This window comes from Phyllobates terribilis, unplaced genomic scaffold (assembly GCF_046119375.1).
Source record: "Phyllobates terribilis strain yellow unplaced genomic scaffold, ASM4611937v1 Scaffold_8__6_contigs__length_399053987, whole genome shotgun sequence".
Lineage (NCBI taxonomy): Eukaryota > Metazoa > Chordata > Amphibia > Anura > Dendrobatidae > Phyllobates > Phyllobates terribilis.
Genome location: NW_027362768.1, coordinates 143286707 through 143303095, shown reverse-complemented (window position 1 = coordinate 143303095; position 16389 = coordinate 143286707). Strand labels below are relative to the sequence as shown.

General features: G+C 46.3%; 1 protein-coding gene across 1 annotated transcript; it reads right to left on the bottom strand.

The window, feature by feature from the left end:
* Positions 1-1580: 1580 nt before the first annotated feature.
* ZBTB37 (zinc finger and BTB domain containing 37) lies at positions 1581-16207 on the bottom strand. Its single transcript, XM_073643387.1, has 4 exons — positions 16102-16207; positions 6161-7116; positions 4679-4778; positions 1581-2633 (listed from the first exon to the last, which is right to left on the bottom strand). Exons 2-4 carry the CDS (start codon positions 7108-7110, stop codon positions 2106-2108), a joined length of 1578 nt encoding a protein of 525 aa, XP_073499488.1. The 5' UTR covers positions 7111-7116; positions 16102-16207; the 3' UTR covers positions 1581-2105.
* Positions 16208-16389: the final 182 nt, after the last annotated feature.

Genomic DNA, 16389 nt, shown 5'->3' with positions numbered 1-16389 from the left:
CAATTCACTTGCTTTGAATGAGGCTGTGCATGTCTAGTCGGCATGTGACCGCATTATTGCAAACTGCATACTTGCACGCTGTGAGGATTCACAAGTCTGCAGTCACATAAAAGTGAACTAGAAGCCTTGATAACCCCTTTAAATGATCACGAGAACGCGGGTCCTGATCTCCCGTTATGCCTCACTCTGGTCAGGAGTAAATTAAACAGCGTGGTCATATATGAATTCTGCCGCTGTAGTCGGTGTCGTTTAGTACTGACCATCTCTGTCCCATAGACATATGCGAACATGAGAGGGAGACCGGGACCCTGTTCTTGTGATCGATGGTAGTCCAAAGGATCAGACATGATTGCTGCGGATAGATTGGGAAAACTCCTTTAAAGGGAATCTATCACCAGGTTTTTGCTATGTAACTCCACAGCAGCATAATGTAGGGGCTGAGACCCTGATTCCAGTGATGTATCACTTAGTTTACTGGGTGCAGCAGTTGTGACAGAATTACAGTTTTCTTTGCTGAAGATCTAGCAGAGCTCGGAATGCTGAGCTGTGTATAACCCCGCCCACATCACTGATTGGCTGCTTTCTGTGTACACAGTATATTGACTAGTCAGTGGTGGGGGCGGGGTCGGACTAGGGAGCACGAGATACCTACTCCTGTAGTGATAACCTCCTGCTGATAAAACACTCATTTTATTGAAGCAGGAAAACACAGCGCGGTAAGTGACACATCGCTGGAATCAGGGCCTCAGCCCTTACATCATGCTGCTCTCAGACTATATAGCTAAAACCTGGTTACAGATTCCCTTTAAACGGGTTGTCTAATCTTCATTCAGGAAAACACACCGGTCCGCTGCCTCCCAGCTTCCTTGTGCTCTCCTGAAGATTGACAGGTCAGACTAGCAGTATGGACGACTTCCCAGAGGATTGAAGCTCGCCGAATCCAGCCAGTTTCATTGGTGTATATAGCAAACAGCTTGCAAGTGTGCGTTCGTTGCCTAGGAAACCAGCCACTGCTAATAGACTACAGAGGTGGTCGGTAACTTATGCAATGAGCAGCAAACTATAAAATTAAACATCGTTGATTACTTGAGAACAAGAGAACATTTTTAACAACAGGTGAATTGCACAGTTGTTTGTTTTAACAAGCACTTTGCAATTTTACCCATTTAATAAGTTGAGACAACTCCTCCCCTGAAAAAAAGATGGACGTTCCCTTTAAAGCAACGAGACTTGCAACAGTTTCCTCCAAAAAATTACCATCAGCAGAGGGACATTATTTCCCAACGTACAGGACCGTTTTGCTACCATAGAAGCTGGAACTATTGGCACTAATGCTCGTTGCCATCATTTTGGCTGGATTATGTGTGCATCTATGGCATCCGTTCCTAGTTACATTCTGCTGCGCGGAAGGATTGGAAAAGCTTCATCCCATTAATTGGCAATTTGTGGCTGATGCACCGGGTAGATATTGGATGGGGGCGGACAAAACCTAAATCCAGCCCTGCTCAGAGTGGTCTCCGATATCTAAGGAGGGTTACTTATTGCATCGCCGCCTCCTAATCTGGCATTTCTCAGCATTTCTCGCTCATGCACAGGAAGAGTCTTTGACTCTGCTACAGAAAGTATCTTTAAAGCACCTTACTAATATTCCTAGGACAGCACCATCAAACTTCTTTTAAAAAGGCCAGACCGTCTTATTCAGAAGAAAAAAAAAAAAAAAACATTGCTAGGTGCCACGCCACCCCGAAATGCTCCTGTACATGATTTCCAATCTTGATAAATGGAAAAGGGCACCTAAAAAAAAAAAGCCAGTCGCTCGTTTCCTTAGCGGGTGAGATAGTTGGGTTTTGAGGTCTAAAAAAAGGAAAAAGGAGCACAAAGGAAGCTAATACAATTTCTCAGAATTTGGCAATAGAATTTGCAAACTTCCCAAAAACGTCTGCATTCAGCAAATAATCTCCCCAGGAGCCAATCTCACTGGGAAAGAGACAGGAGCAGGAGGGAAAGATAAAAAATGTTGTGAAGTTTTGCTGAGGTAAAAGGGAGGAAATTAGTCAACTTGTGTCCTCCTGTATATATAGATCAAAAATTATTTTTTTTTTTTTTCAGTCTGGTCCGGTGGTGGACACAGAGCCGTGAGCTGTCTCACCGCCGTATGCCACGTCAGCTGTTGCTGAAGGTGCCACACCGCCAACTTCATCGTGAGGTGGAGACTCTTCTCCGGCCGGACCTCTAGAAGTAACAACTGTGGTGGTCTCAGGGGAAATGCTGTGAGGACCCTCAAGAGGAATACAGCCAGGGTGGTTCTTCCGAAAGTGCTGATTGAGGATGGCCTGGAAGGGGAAGCTTTTCCCACATACGTGGCAGTGGAAGGGTTTGTTGCCTGTGTGCTTCCGTATGTGATACTCCAGCTGATCCTTGCGGGTGTACTTCTTACCACACATTCGACACACAAAAGGAGTAATACCCATGTGAAGCCGCATGTGGCGGTCCAGACTGCCCTTCTGATTGAAAGATTTGGCGCAGTAAATACAGGTCAATCGTGGGTTGTAGCGAAACCATCGCTCAGATACCTCTTGTTCACGGAGATATTCGACGTAACCGCTCACTCCGATCACCCCGCCTTCATCTCCCTATATGAGAAGAGAAAGAAGGAAGAAAGGGGGAGTAGAATAATTGCACTGTAACATGAAATGGCTGAGAACTTGAGCAAAAATATTTGCAGGACTCTCTATGAGCGCTCCACCAGGGCACTCGAATGCTGGCCCAACGGGAGACTCTTGTGATTACTAGGCCCCTGCAATGGTATGATGGGCAGATTGCAGGGGTCCAATAAGCACAAGAAACTCACGGGAAGACAGCAATTTGAGTGCCGAACTAGTAAATTTGCACTGCCCAGGTGTCACGCTGAGTCACTACTCACGGGCAAGTTGAGAGACAGGGTAGTCAGCAGGTCCGTGGTCAGATACCAGGAGGGCTCGTAGTACAGAGGGGTAAGTCAAAGGCATGGTAAGGAAACAGTCTGGGGTCAAATGGCAAAAAGTTAAGTCAAAACCAGGGAGTACAACAAATAGATAGTCAGAGGCCAAGCCCGGGGTCAGATACCTGAAGTCAGAGAGCATCAAAAGCAGAAGGATTAATCCACGAGAATTGTCACATTAGATCCAAGGTCATCAACAAGATCAGAAGTCAGAACAGGGCTAAGCACACACACCTACTTGGAGCAAAGCTACAACTGACACTTACTACTAACCGCTAGCCAGCTAAATACCCTGCAAATGATTAAGGATGGGGGGCACCTGGAGAAACGCCCACATACCAGACCAGATTGAGCAGCAGGGTTGTCAATCAAAATGCTGACAGCCCAGCACGCCTCAGGATCACATTGGATAACTGGACTGTCACTTACAGCGTCCCTAGGCCACAGTCAGTTATGAAACCGTGACACCAGGTCCAGCTCCCACAAAGTAACTAACGTGGTGGACGCCAGACAAAGCGCCGGCAAATCTCTTTGCTTAACTTCTCTCAAAACCCATAAATCTTTAAAAACGACTAATATGTACAAATACTGCAGCTATGCAAGAAAAACAGGAGGATGTTTGCAGTGGAAAGGGGAACTAATAAGGTCTGAGCTCTGGAAACCCCAGCGATCTTGAGAATGAAAGGGTTGCAACTCTTGGAGAAGTGCCGCCTTATGGCTTTCCTGCGTGCTAGCACTTTGGCCTTCTGTGGTTCACATGAGTGAGGCTAACTCTAGTATCCTTTACATGTTGTGCTGCTGTGCTGGGAAACTTAAAAGGTGTTGGTATAAAATAATAAAAAAGAAATCATACTTGCCTATTATTACTCCCCTGGATCCAGGGCAGGCTGCTCCATAGTCAGTGCTGACACTGGAAGCAATGATGCCACCATTAAACCCATCACAGGACCGCTGTGACTTGTGATAGGCTGCAGCTGTCAAACGACCTGTCAGACCTCCTGCTCTGTGCGCCCCAAGCATGTAACCCCCATACAATGCTTAAAGGGGTTGTCTGGTTCTTTTAAAAAAAATGGCAGTGTGTTTTAATGATAAATAGAAGCTTCTTGCTAATTACCTTGCGCTGCTGATACTGCCTGTGAGCGGTGCTATCGGTGGCCGCTCACAGGCAGCACGTGACCCCCGGCTGCAGCCGGCTCTGACATCCACTGACGTCACAACAAGTCCAGGCTGCAGCCGAGGGTCCCTTTTCCACGTTCCACCGATGGCTGCTGGGTTGTGGGCGGGGTTACCTCGCGCGTCACACCCGGCATCCACCGCGCGTTCTCCCTCTCCTCATTCACTGGGAAAGCGCGAGGAGGATGCTGGGTGTGAAGCAGGGGAATAACCCCGCCCACAGTCCAGCAGCCACCGCGGGGACCCCAGCGCTGAGTCACGCCTCACCTGTTGTGACATCAGCGGGGGGGTAAAGTGATGCCTGTGAGTGGCCACCGATAGCGCCGCTCATAGGCAGTATCAGCAGCACAAGGTAATTAGAAATAAGCTTCTATATATCATTAAAAGACACTGGCATTTTTTTTAAAGTACCGGACAACCCCTTTAATGTCTTTTTTCCCCATCTATTCTGACGTACCCTTGACGGAACCTCCCATGATATCACGTATGATTCGGCCCGCAGTAATGACTTTGGACACCACTGACCTGGTTGTTATGTTGCTTTGGTTCCTCCAGCCGCCGGGGAGATTCGCTCTTTGCTCTGTGTCGTTCCGGCATGGTGCCCACACTACCAGAGGGGCTGAATCTTTTGAAAAAGAGGTGAAAAATAAAAATATTAAGAAAGGTCTCATGGCATCATAGAACAGTGTTTATGACTTTTTCCAGATATTTTTTTTTCTGGTACCTACATTGTCCTGGTGTTCATAAATTACCAAAAACTGGCCAAAAAAAAGGGTTGTGTCAATCTTTTTCTGGCGCCTTGGGTACTGTTGGGAAAAATTGGCTGCTCCTTCTCCTGGCACAATGGTCGCTGAAAGCACTATGCGTGACAGGCTAGGGACCCTCTAAGGGGTTCACAGTGACGTGGCAGTGGGCTCATACATTCTGATCAGTATATTAAAGTATATTTTGGATGTGCGCTCCAGGTCCGACTCTGGCACCGAAACGCGCGTTGAGGACCCTGGCATCCCTTTCTATGCTTTGGTAAATTATTAACTTGATGTATTCTGCACTTATACAGTTCCTATGCTTTAAAGGTTGTTCATTTTATACTCAGGTTGGGAGATTATCAGCATAAGAGATTATATATGTAATTAACTATCCTGTATGATTCTGTTACTACTGTTACCACATATCTGCGATTGGATACAGGAATTTTGATCATTGTAATGTCACATTACTTTTTATATATTTAATGAGTACTATTTACTATGACCTCCTTGATTCATCAATTTCATATGTATTAGGATCTATATATTTGCTTACTATTCTCTATACAGTTAACATTTTTTTTGTTGATGCCAATCATTGGCTGACTGTTTTTGTCTATTTTTAATCATTTTCTTATAAAGTTTCATATTACTAATTTTTTTACTTTTGTTTTTTCCACACCTTTCTCTCTATATGATTATTGATACTATGGTGTGTAACCATTTATTTCAGTCCTGAAAGTTGAGTATTATATTTAATACTATGATATACATTTAACATATTAATATACTCATTCAAGTAGCTGAATTACGCTCTGACCATAAGGTATTGTATGGGACTTATATATCTATAGAGAAAGCATAAATATTAATTTGGTGGGGGATCCGCACCGGACACCCCTTCAGTCTTGCTCACACTGAAGTGAACCTGATCTGGACTGTCGTATCCGGGACAAGGTGTCAGATCGGATATTGATGACCTATACATCGTTATACAGGTCCTGGACAACCCCTAGTCTCCATATGTATACCATGCAAAGTCTAAATCTCCAAGCTATGATACCTCTGAGCTGAGCAGTGATGCTCCTCAGCACTCGATGGTATTTGGGTCAGTACTTAGACCCTGCTGCAAAAATCACAACAGAAATCAAATAGCCATGCTCCGTATTGCATGTTAGACGCAGCCTGTAGCTTTACCAGCTTCTGAAAAAGTTCTGACTCACAAAGTCTGTACTAGCCTGCTTAATGCTTCGCTTACCTGTCCATCTCACTGCTTGTTGGCCTGGACACTTTGGTGTTGGAGGACCCCAAATTGTAGCTTTCCTGCCCGGCAGCACTGTGCCCTGTTGTGTCAATCACCATAGCGGTCACTTCTTCCGCGCTGCTTCCATCTTCTCCAGAAGGTTGGTTCTCTGGCCCCAGCCACTCGTCCAGGTTTTCTGCCTTGATACGGAGTGCCCCCATCACTCTGACGTCATCGTCGCTCCGTTCTCCTCGGTCCGCTGACCCCGTTTCCACGTACCACTGTCCGGCTCGGTTGATTCGTAAAATGGGCTCCCTGCTCTCCACGTCTGAACCTTGCTCTACCATCTGAGGACTTGTGGACTCCTCTGCTGGACTCAACTCTCTAATGTCCAGGACAGTGCTAACCTGCCCCCTCCGATTCCCTGAGGGTCTTGGAGTGCTGTGCCGTGGGCTTAAAGAACGAGTCAAACTTTGACTGACGCGGTGGGAGTCCTGGACTCTTTCTTGGTGTTTGGGTCTGCTCTGGCTTAGCTCTTCTTCAGACTCGGGTGAACTAATTTTTAAATGGATGCCCTCAAGGATCTGCGTGCACTTGTCAATGATGTGCTGCATCTGCAAAAAGCTTGCGGCCGTCAGATAGCTTATGATGTCGGCGAGTTGCAAGCAAATACGGCCCGTGTAGCAAAAAGAAAGCAGCTGCTCAAACACGCCGGGGTTCTTAATGACCGATAAGGACACTGCGCTCATCTCGTTTAAGGACATGTGGTCTCGGAAGTAGGGCGAGCTGGCGGCCAGGACCACCTTGTGGGCTCGAAAAGACTGGCCTTGTACATTGACCACAATGTCGCATAGACGGCCTTGCATCCGCAGCTGGTTGAGGTGGCTCAGGACAGAGTTACTGTACTCAGGGATTTCCAGCTGGATATTGCCTCCTTTCTCCATGGCTGCCCCTCTCGTAAGCATTCAACCCTATGGGAGGAATTAAGAAAAAGAAAGTTACATTTCTCAAGTAGGCGACTGTGCTCAAACCGTATACAATTTGAGGACTTAAAGCCATTAATGGTCTATAGGCAAAACATTGCTTTTCCATATGTATTGGGCATCATGCACATGGCAGGATTACAGATCCATGCACCCCCTGAGTAATAGGGAGTTGCAACCTATAGACTTGGAGGGGCTCCACTGTCCTTCCATATATTGTGGCCTCCTCTGCTTGCTGCGTTTCGGAGATATTCATTGCCTTTCGGGTGGAATATTTCCGCTCTGCTGTGTGCATGATGCCCCACACTCAATCATCCAAAACGATAGATAGTTATGCTGCGGCTTCTACTGAATAACTCCTTTCCATCCTGGAGTTTCCAGGTCAAAACCTCCTTTCATCTCACAGCCTCTCTGCGCCTCCATGTAAAATCTGAGGCCCACAAAGCTACACGGCGGGATCCATAACTTTATATAAGCGGCTTATCTGGGTTAGTTTTAGCACAGATTCTCTATCTCACTGTGTGCATGAGATCTAAGACACAAAGAGACGCATATTGATTTTTTTTTTTTTTTTTGCAAATTGCAACATTTTGAAAATGCATATGTCAAAATGATCAAAGTTTTACACACATAATTTTTTTTTTAGTATCTAAATATAAAAATGATGAGGAATGGGGGCATGGTTAACCTTTTCTACATAAAAGTTGCATATTTTAGATCATAAGGGAATCTGTCACCAAGTTTTTTGCTGCTCCATCAGCATGATGTAGAGGCAGAGACCCTGATTCCAGCGATGTGTCACTTACTGGGCTGCTTGCTGCAGTTGTGATACAATCACAGTTTTCTCTGCTGCAAACCTGTCAGTGCTCTGAATGCTGAGCTGTGTATAACCCCGCCCACACCACTGAATGGCAGCTTCACACTGTGCATAGGCAGAAAGCTGCCAATCAGTGGTGGGAGAGGGGTTATACAGAGCTCACGAATATGGAGGACTACATGGCAGCAGGTTTACTAGTCTTCTAGTGATCATGATCTGCTAATAAAACACTAATTTTATCAAAACTAAAACAAGCAGGTCAGTAAGTGACACATCGCTGGATTCACGGTTAAATTTATATTGCAACCAGACATAAAATGTAGCAAATTGTACAAAATTCTACATTGATGTGCAACATAGGGCACGCTCTTTTGTACCAAAAAGTCACAATTTTTTACAAAAAAAAAAATATATATTGCATTGACATTTTGACACACTGATCTTGGGCTCTTGTCTAACAATGAGAAGTAGATTACTATGCGTAAAAAGTTTCTCTGGTGTAATGTGCGCCAAATTTATCATTTAGTTGTCAGATGTAATAAATATATAGTGGCGGAGGACACTGAAGACTTTGAGCAAACTAGGCCATTTTTGATAAATGTATAGGTAAGTGAAAAAAAAAGTGAAATATTTACTAGTCATTTTTGTAATTATCATTTATTAAACATGTATTTATACATTAGAAATAAATAAGAATAGATAATATTTTGGGAGAAATATTCTGGATAGGAGTTTCTGCAGTTTAGGAAGCTGATTTTCCAATCCTTTAGTAAAGTATTACTCTCACTTCCACGTCAGGAGGCGACGTCCCGCTGACAGGTTACTGCCAGGACGGCTGTGCAGCAGGCACATGTGTGCTGACGGACACCTGCCGAAGGGTCGTCGTCACTGCTCACCTCCTGATGCGAAAGTTCGGCACTAAGAGTAACGCTATAAGAAATTCTCACTTAATAGACTGAGATCTGTTAATGGTGTTTTCCGGGAAAAAAAGATATTGATGATCTATCCATAGGAGGGGTCATCAATATCAGATCAGTGGAGGTCTGACAAATGGCACCCTCTACGACCAGCTGTTACCAGAACTGCACCGCTCAATGCAATGTGTAGCAGACGCTGCCGGGTGCTGCAGATCAGACAATAAAAGCTGTTCTGTAGTACTCGGCAGCGGCTGCTACACACTGAAGGGAGCAGCACAGTCTGCCACTGCCAGAAATAATAACATCTGATTGAATAGGGGGGGCCTGGATGTCCGTCCCTCGCTACCTGATGCTGACTACCTGGATCGGTCATCAATGTCATATACCTGGGGAACTGTTTTAAGGATCCTCATCCTTTGGCCAGAGTGAAGAGCAGATACAAAGAGCTATGGAGGACCTGTCCTGTATTATACAGACAGTCCACTAATAGCCATGAACACCGTGTAATAATTATTTTTCCCTCTTGAGGCGCTGCAGGGAAATTGAACACTCCACGCTGCGCAAAAACAAACGTAGGGTCTTACATTTCCAAGCAAAGAGGATCAAAATATTGGATCAAAATCCGCAATAGGTCAGTGGGAAAAAAAAAATCAGGCAGCAATCGGATGCCATCCACGTGCTGTCCATTTTCACAGACTTCTAGATAGGAGAAGTTGGGGAAACTTTTTTTTCCTGTATTATCACTATACATCTACACCAGCAGAATGGAGAAAAGTCATTATCAATTATAATGTGAAATGGCGGCCGGCTCCAGCGCTGAATAATTTTGCCACAAAAGCCGCTGGTCTGTTCACGCAGACAATAATGAATGCAAGTAAGATGCAGGAGAAAGTAACGGTGCCGAGCAGAACGCATCTTACGGAAAGATCTGTGTGCAATGAGCTGGTATTATACATCAGAAAGAGAACATCATCTGGGGTTGCTTCTTAAGAACCCCGAAAACGGAGCGTCCGCAGAGGGTGTGATTGCTAAAATCTGCATCACGAGACAATTTCTCAGCGAGAACAGAAATTCTGCAGCGTGCGGATGAGATTTGCATAAATTTTATCCGCATCTAATCTGCTGCTAATTTCCATATGCAAATTCACACTGAATATCAACAGCATTTTGGACTGGACTTCCAAAAACCATAAGTGGATCTAATGCAAAAAATTACAAAACTGAACATGAGGTTCTTAGATTAACATTCTGATCAGACTGTATGAAGCCCACTGCCACGTCATGGAGAACCTCTCAGAGGGTCTCTAACGTGTATAGCCTTGAAGGTGCGGCGGCGTGCGCTAACCACTCCCGCTGCGCCAGTGCACCAGCAGGGCGGCGACCTGATGCCTCACAGCACGCATGCTGCAAGGCTGAGTCACCATGACTCCAGGTCACGGCGCCGCACAGGAGCAAAACCACAGCAACAATGGCCGCCACACAGAACCAAGTGAAAGGAGCTAGAAAACTCACCTTCCACATATCCTCAGACTGTGAACTGACAGCATAAAATAAGCAATCTTCTGCTAATTAAAAACGGCTGTGCCAAATGGGAGGAGTGCTGGTTAAAAAAAAAAGGTGACAGAATGAATTTTGGGATGTGCAGTCCGTGTCTTTTTCTAGTTATTGCTTATCGACAGCATTTCTGCTTTGTGTGACGTAGCCAAAAGCCGAGGCGACACAATGATTATGGCTGATACGTAGGTCACATAGCCAAAAAAATTGCTCTTTGCTGCACATCACATAGTAATGCTGGTCAATGGGGTCACAGGGCGAGCGGCAATTGCAAGTCCATCTCCTGATGGAATCCGCTTCAAACTGGGCACAAAAAATGCTCCAGGCAAAAAAGCTCTTGAAAACCACTTCAGAAGTCAAAAAAACTTCTCCAAAAACTCTCCAAAGAGGGTAAGGTTACTGAAGTGGTCTCCACTACAAAACCACCTAACTAAAAAGCCATGTGCCTTTAGCCTTAGGGTGTCTTTTCCCCCCTATATAAAATTGGCTGTTTTTCAAGCAGAAGGCTCTTCAAGACTCACTCCTTTTTTCTAAAGTTTTGTGAATTTTTTTTAGCTTCTTTTAAATCCTCTAAGTGTTTTTGCTGTCTTTTTGCCATCAGCATTTTTAAGCCTTTTTTTCTTGCATTTTTTATTATAGTTTTTTTTTGAACTCCAGAAAGTGATGAAGAAAATGCTACATTTTTATTCTTGCAAAATAAATGCTAAAAATGGTGCGAATAACCACCCACGCGCCTTCCATGCGTCTTTTGAGCCTCCTCATTGACTCATATTGAGAGTATTGAGCATCTTCCTAAGGCCATGGCCCCACTATCAGTATTTGGTCAGTATTTTTCTCAGGAGTGGGAGCCAAAACCAGGAGTGGGTGATAAATGCAGAATTGGTGTACTTATGTCTATCACACACTCCTGGCTTTGGCTCTCACCCCAGAGAAAAAATACTGACCAAATACTGATAGTGGAGCCGTGGCCTAAGGCTGTGTGCCCACGTAGCGTTTTTCAAGCGTTTATGCTGCGGAATTTCCGCAGCGGAAACGCTTGTTAAACGCTAGGTAATCCGCACCCCATGGTCCCCAAGGGGATTATGCATGTTCTATGCACATGCTGCGGATTTTTCCGCAGCGTTTATGCTGCGTTCAAAAATCCGCAGCATGTCATTTAATTTTGCGGAAGCGCAGCGGAACTCCCGCCATTGACTTGCATTGAGACGCATAGAAACCGCGACTGCACATTTGTACAAGCGGCTTCTATGCGTCTCTATGTGCGGATGGTACCCAGTTCTGGAGGAGAGGAGACTCTCATCCAGACCTGGGTACCATTGTACCTGTAAAAAAAGAATAAAATAACAAATAAAGTTTATATTCACCTGTCCGGCGGCTTGTCTCTGAATGCCGGCATCGCTTGAGGACCTGCGGTGACGTCACAGTCATGTGACCGCAGGCCCTTCACCGCTCTGTCTCGCGAGATGCCGGCAGCCAGGAACCAGACAGTAACGAGCGCTGCAGCCACGCCGGGGCCTCGGGGGTGAGTATAGCTTTATTTGTTTTAATTTTTACGGTTCACACTGTATAAATCCATGCCGGTTGCATGGATTTATATAGTGTGACCTAGTTGTCAAGCACTTTCCAAGTGATGCGATCGCCTGGAAAGCGCTTGTCAATCTGCATGCAGAAACGCATGTGAATCCGCATGTATTCTGCAGGAAAAACGCATGCACAATCTGCATGCGTTTTTTTCTGCCAGGGAGATGCAGAAATGCTGCAGAAATTTTCTGCTTCATTTCTGCATCGTGGGCACATAGCCTAAGAGAACGATACGCTCACTTCTTGGCATCTTTTGAAAGCCAGCAGCATTTAAAAGAAGCTTAAAAACCTGAACATGTGAACAGCAGGTCATTTTGCATCAAAATTAATATGCTCATCCTTTTAACCATTTTTGAATGGCATTTTACATGCAAAAAAAAAACACAGGAAATGATGCAGTGTGAACATAGCCCTAGACTATGGCGACAGCAATACTCAGACAAGGAGCGCAACCAAGAACACTTCTGAGGATCGCAGTTGTGTGATGATATATGGGATACACTAAAATATGACTTTTATTTATTCTCATTAAAAAGTGGTCTATACTTAAAATTACTATAGGGGACCTGTATTATTATAATATATAGGAGGGTTACCAACTGAACACCCCCACCGACGGCTACAGGTATTAAACTGTATTATGTATATATGCTTTCCTATCTATATCATGGCAGCATCCCATGATACTATGTAGCACTTTATGTATTCATCTATTTAACTTTCCTTCCTACAGGTACCACTAAAGAGACTAAAAAACACACATGGATATAACCCTCCTATATATTGGTATAATACAGGTTCACTATAGTAATTTTAAGTATAGACCAGTTTTTAATAAGAATAAATAAGTCATATTTTAGAATATCCTTTAGGCCGGTTTCACACATCTGGATATTTCCTGTACCGGAAAAAACGGTATCGGAGATAGCTGTGGCGCCCCTGAGGGTTCGGTCGCCACATGGGTACTGCATCTCTTTAATGAGGTGTGGTATCTCTCCTTCGAGGTAAGGATGGTGCAGCTGTCAGGACCCCACCTCTGCATCCTACACCACACCTCTCCCACCTGTGGGGGGCTAATATGCACCAGGGTGCTGCCCCAGCCGGGATAAATGGAGATGGGGGAACCAAAAGATAGGGGGAACCTAGTAGTAGGTGAGGGTGGAGGACGCACATTTAGGTTACACTTAATATTTCATATTTAACTAACAGCCATCTTGGGCTTATGGTCTTTTGATTGTGATCTTCATCACTGAACGTGGCTTTCTGTAAGAACCTGCAGCTGACTGAAGATACACGGTCCTCGTGCTCTGGCCTTGAGTCGAGGAGCGGGCTAGAGTTAACGGCTGTCTCTACCCGGTCAAGGTCCCTACCTAAGAAGGCCTGGAGGGGAGCAGAGGAGACAAGCTCCACAGGCAAAAGGATCCCAGGAGGATGCAGATGGAGCAGTTTACGCCACCTGTCCTCACTATTCTGGCCTAGTCAGAGGGATTCCTGCTGCAAGAGGGGTACCGGCCCCCGATATCTGAATCTGTCACTTTAAGTCTTAGTCGGAGAAGCCCGGAGGCTCAGTGGATTCCACCGGGTAAAGGACGGAGCGGAGTTGCCACCCGTACCCTTGTTCTGTGCATAGTCCAGAGGGAGACCCGGCCTTAGTACACGCATCACATACGGACAGGAGAGGACCTAGTGGGAACTTCCAGGAACATTCTGGTGTGGGGTCCTGACCAAAGCACCTGAACTACCCAGAGGTTGTCGGACCCCCGGTCCTGGTGGCCGCAGCGCGCATTCTACCGTGAGTAAAGCTTGGAAGACTACCCCTATGGCCTCCGGTTTCTTATTGCAATGCGGCACCGCACCGCACCACACCACATCTCCCACTACAATTCCCATCCTCCTGTTCTCTCTGCCCTGAGGCCCTGCTCCGCTTGTGGGAAGTAGTACCATCTGCTGCTGCCACTACATCCCGCCTCAGAGGACTGAACGCAGTGCTGGTGGAGGATCACCAGAAACCACAGGTGGCGTAGTCAATAGAACCACTCGATTAACACCAAACCCTGATAGCCCATTAAATCTTTTATGTGACGGCCCTGGGCACGGAACGGGTCTAGGCCACGACTGCAACCCCCAACATCTGACCCGGCTCCGAGTACCCCCATCTCCCAGGGTAGGGCTGTGAGCGTCACATAGCCGTGCCCCGTGTGTGTTTTACGTGTGACATCCATGTGCCACATCTGGATCCCACGGACGGGCGCCCGGGAATCAGCACTACAGGTAGCGTTGTTCCCAGGCGCCGGTGCTGAACGCTGCCCTCATCATGGTTCCCTGCCGGCGCTGTAATCAACACCAGCAGGGACCATGATGAGGGTAGTGGTAGTGCGACCGCTGCTGACGAGGAGCCGGGGAGAATGAGCTGCTCCGAAGCTGCGCTCAGAGTGACAGGACACTGCAGCTCCGGAGCGGCTCATTCTCCCCGGCTCCTCGGCAGCAGCGGTCGCATGGATGACAGCGGGGGACACCTAGGAGATGTGAGTATATGGAGTTTATTATTTTATTCTTAATTTTACAGGTGGGGACACTGAGAGTACACTACTACTACCCTCATCATGGTCCCTGCTGGTGCTGACCACAGCGCCGGCAGGGAACCATGATGAGGGCAGTGTTTAGCACTGGCGCCTGGGAACAGCGCGATTCCCAGGCGCCAGTATGTGTCATATGGACGACACAAGAATGTCATCCGTGTGGTACTTTTGTGGACAGTGTGCCCGAAAAAAAACTGACTTGTCTCCATGTGGAGCACACGGACACACGGTCTGCAAAAACACACTGAGGTTTACACAGACCCATAGATTTGAATGGGTCTGCGTGTGTCAATGTCTCCGGAACGTGGGGAAGCTGTCACCACTCGTACCGGAGATACTGACATGTGAAAGAGCTCTTAAAGAGGGTCTATTTACCCTCTGGGTAATTTGTTGTTTAGCATCTATTATGCCTGAAGGGGTGCTCACACTTGGTGTATTATTATGATATATGGCGTATGGACACCTTTGGGGTAATTATTCATTTATTTGCATTAAATGCATGTATTTGGGACAAAAATGTTTGGAATTGGATTTAATTAAAATTGTTGAACCATTCGCTTTCTAGAGCCTTTGTGTTGCTGGCTTGCAGAATGAGTTAACTGAGAATCTGTCAAGGGAGCTAGTTCGTATAGGGAGTTTAACTCTATTATCTGTCTTTCTCTGAGCTCCTCATCTGATTTATGACCACCTCAATGTTTTTAGCTTAACTTTGATGTGGTCTGTAGACCTAAAACAGCTGACAGCAGCGCAGAAAAAGACAGATAAAGAAGTTACACACTCCCCATTAGAACTAACTCACTGACAGATTCTCAGTTAACTCATTCTGCAATCAGCAATAGACTGTAGAAGGCAAACGGTGCAAAAGTTTTAATGAAAACCATTGCAGAAATTATTTTTAGGTCAAAATCTATGCATTAAAGTAATACAAAAGAATAAAAAATGTCCCCAGAGATGTCTGCAAGGGAAAGTCATATGGGACTTGCAACAGGTTCACAACGTGACCCGCTGACATGGGAAACGCACCGCTGCAGCTTATCGTTAGGGGTCTCACCCCGGACCACTGCCGGGTAGTGCTGCGGAGTCCGTGCAAACAATGATGGGGGAAGTGGCGCTCGTTCTTCACTGGACAACATGATCCCAAAAAATGATGCTGGACCCTACAGAAAACCTTATACCTGGTGAAACCCCAGTAATGTCTGCACCCCGCCATATTGCAGACCACCGTAGTGCCCAGACCCATATCTGCCCCCCGATGACACCTGGTCCCCATTAGGAGCTGTCACCCTGGGGCAGCGTGTGGCTGCTGTGGAACTACTACTCCCAGCAATTTCTGACACACATGACTACTCTTGCAACAGTGCCAGGGTGCAGCCCCGGCGGCGGGCACAGCTGTATGGGGTGGCAGTGGGCGGGAAGAACTGATCCCTCCCCGTCCCGGGAGGATGACGTGTGCGCTCCTCAGGCCGCGCCCTACACTCCCACCCCCCTGAGGACTCTCCCTTCCCTCCTGAATTCTGCCACCTACCTCCGGGGGGCGCGGACGGGCCGGGACGGGGCCACCGCCGGAACACAGCGCTCCGGAAGTGCTATGTCAAAATACCTTCACGCTACTGCCTCCTTAACCCGGAAGTGAACCCTGCCTCCCTCTGAGTCCGTCATACCATAGAGGAGGGGCGACTGGGAGCCATATTGGGTGGGGAACGGAAGTCATATTGGATGGGGAAGAGCGTATAACAGCAGCCACTCTACATACATTACCTAAACACAATGATGTTTGATATTTTACAAGTGTCAGTATTATTTCTAACTTACA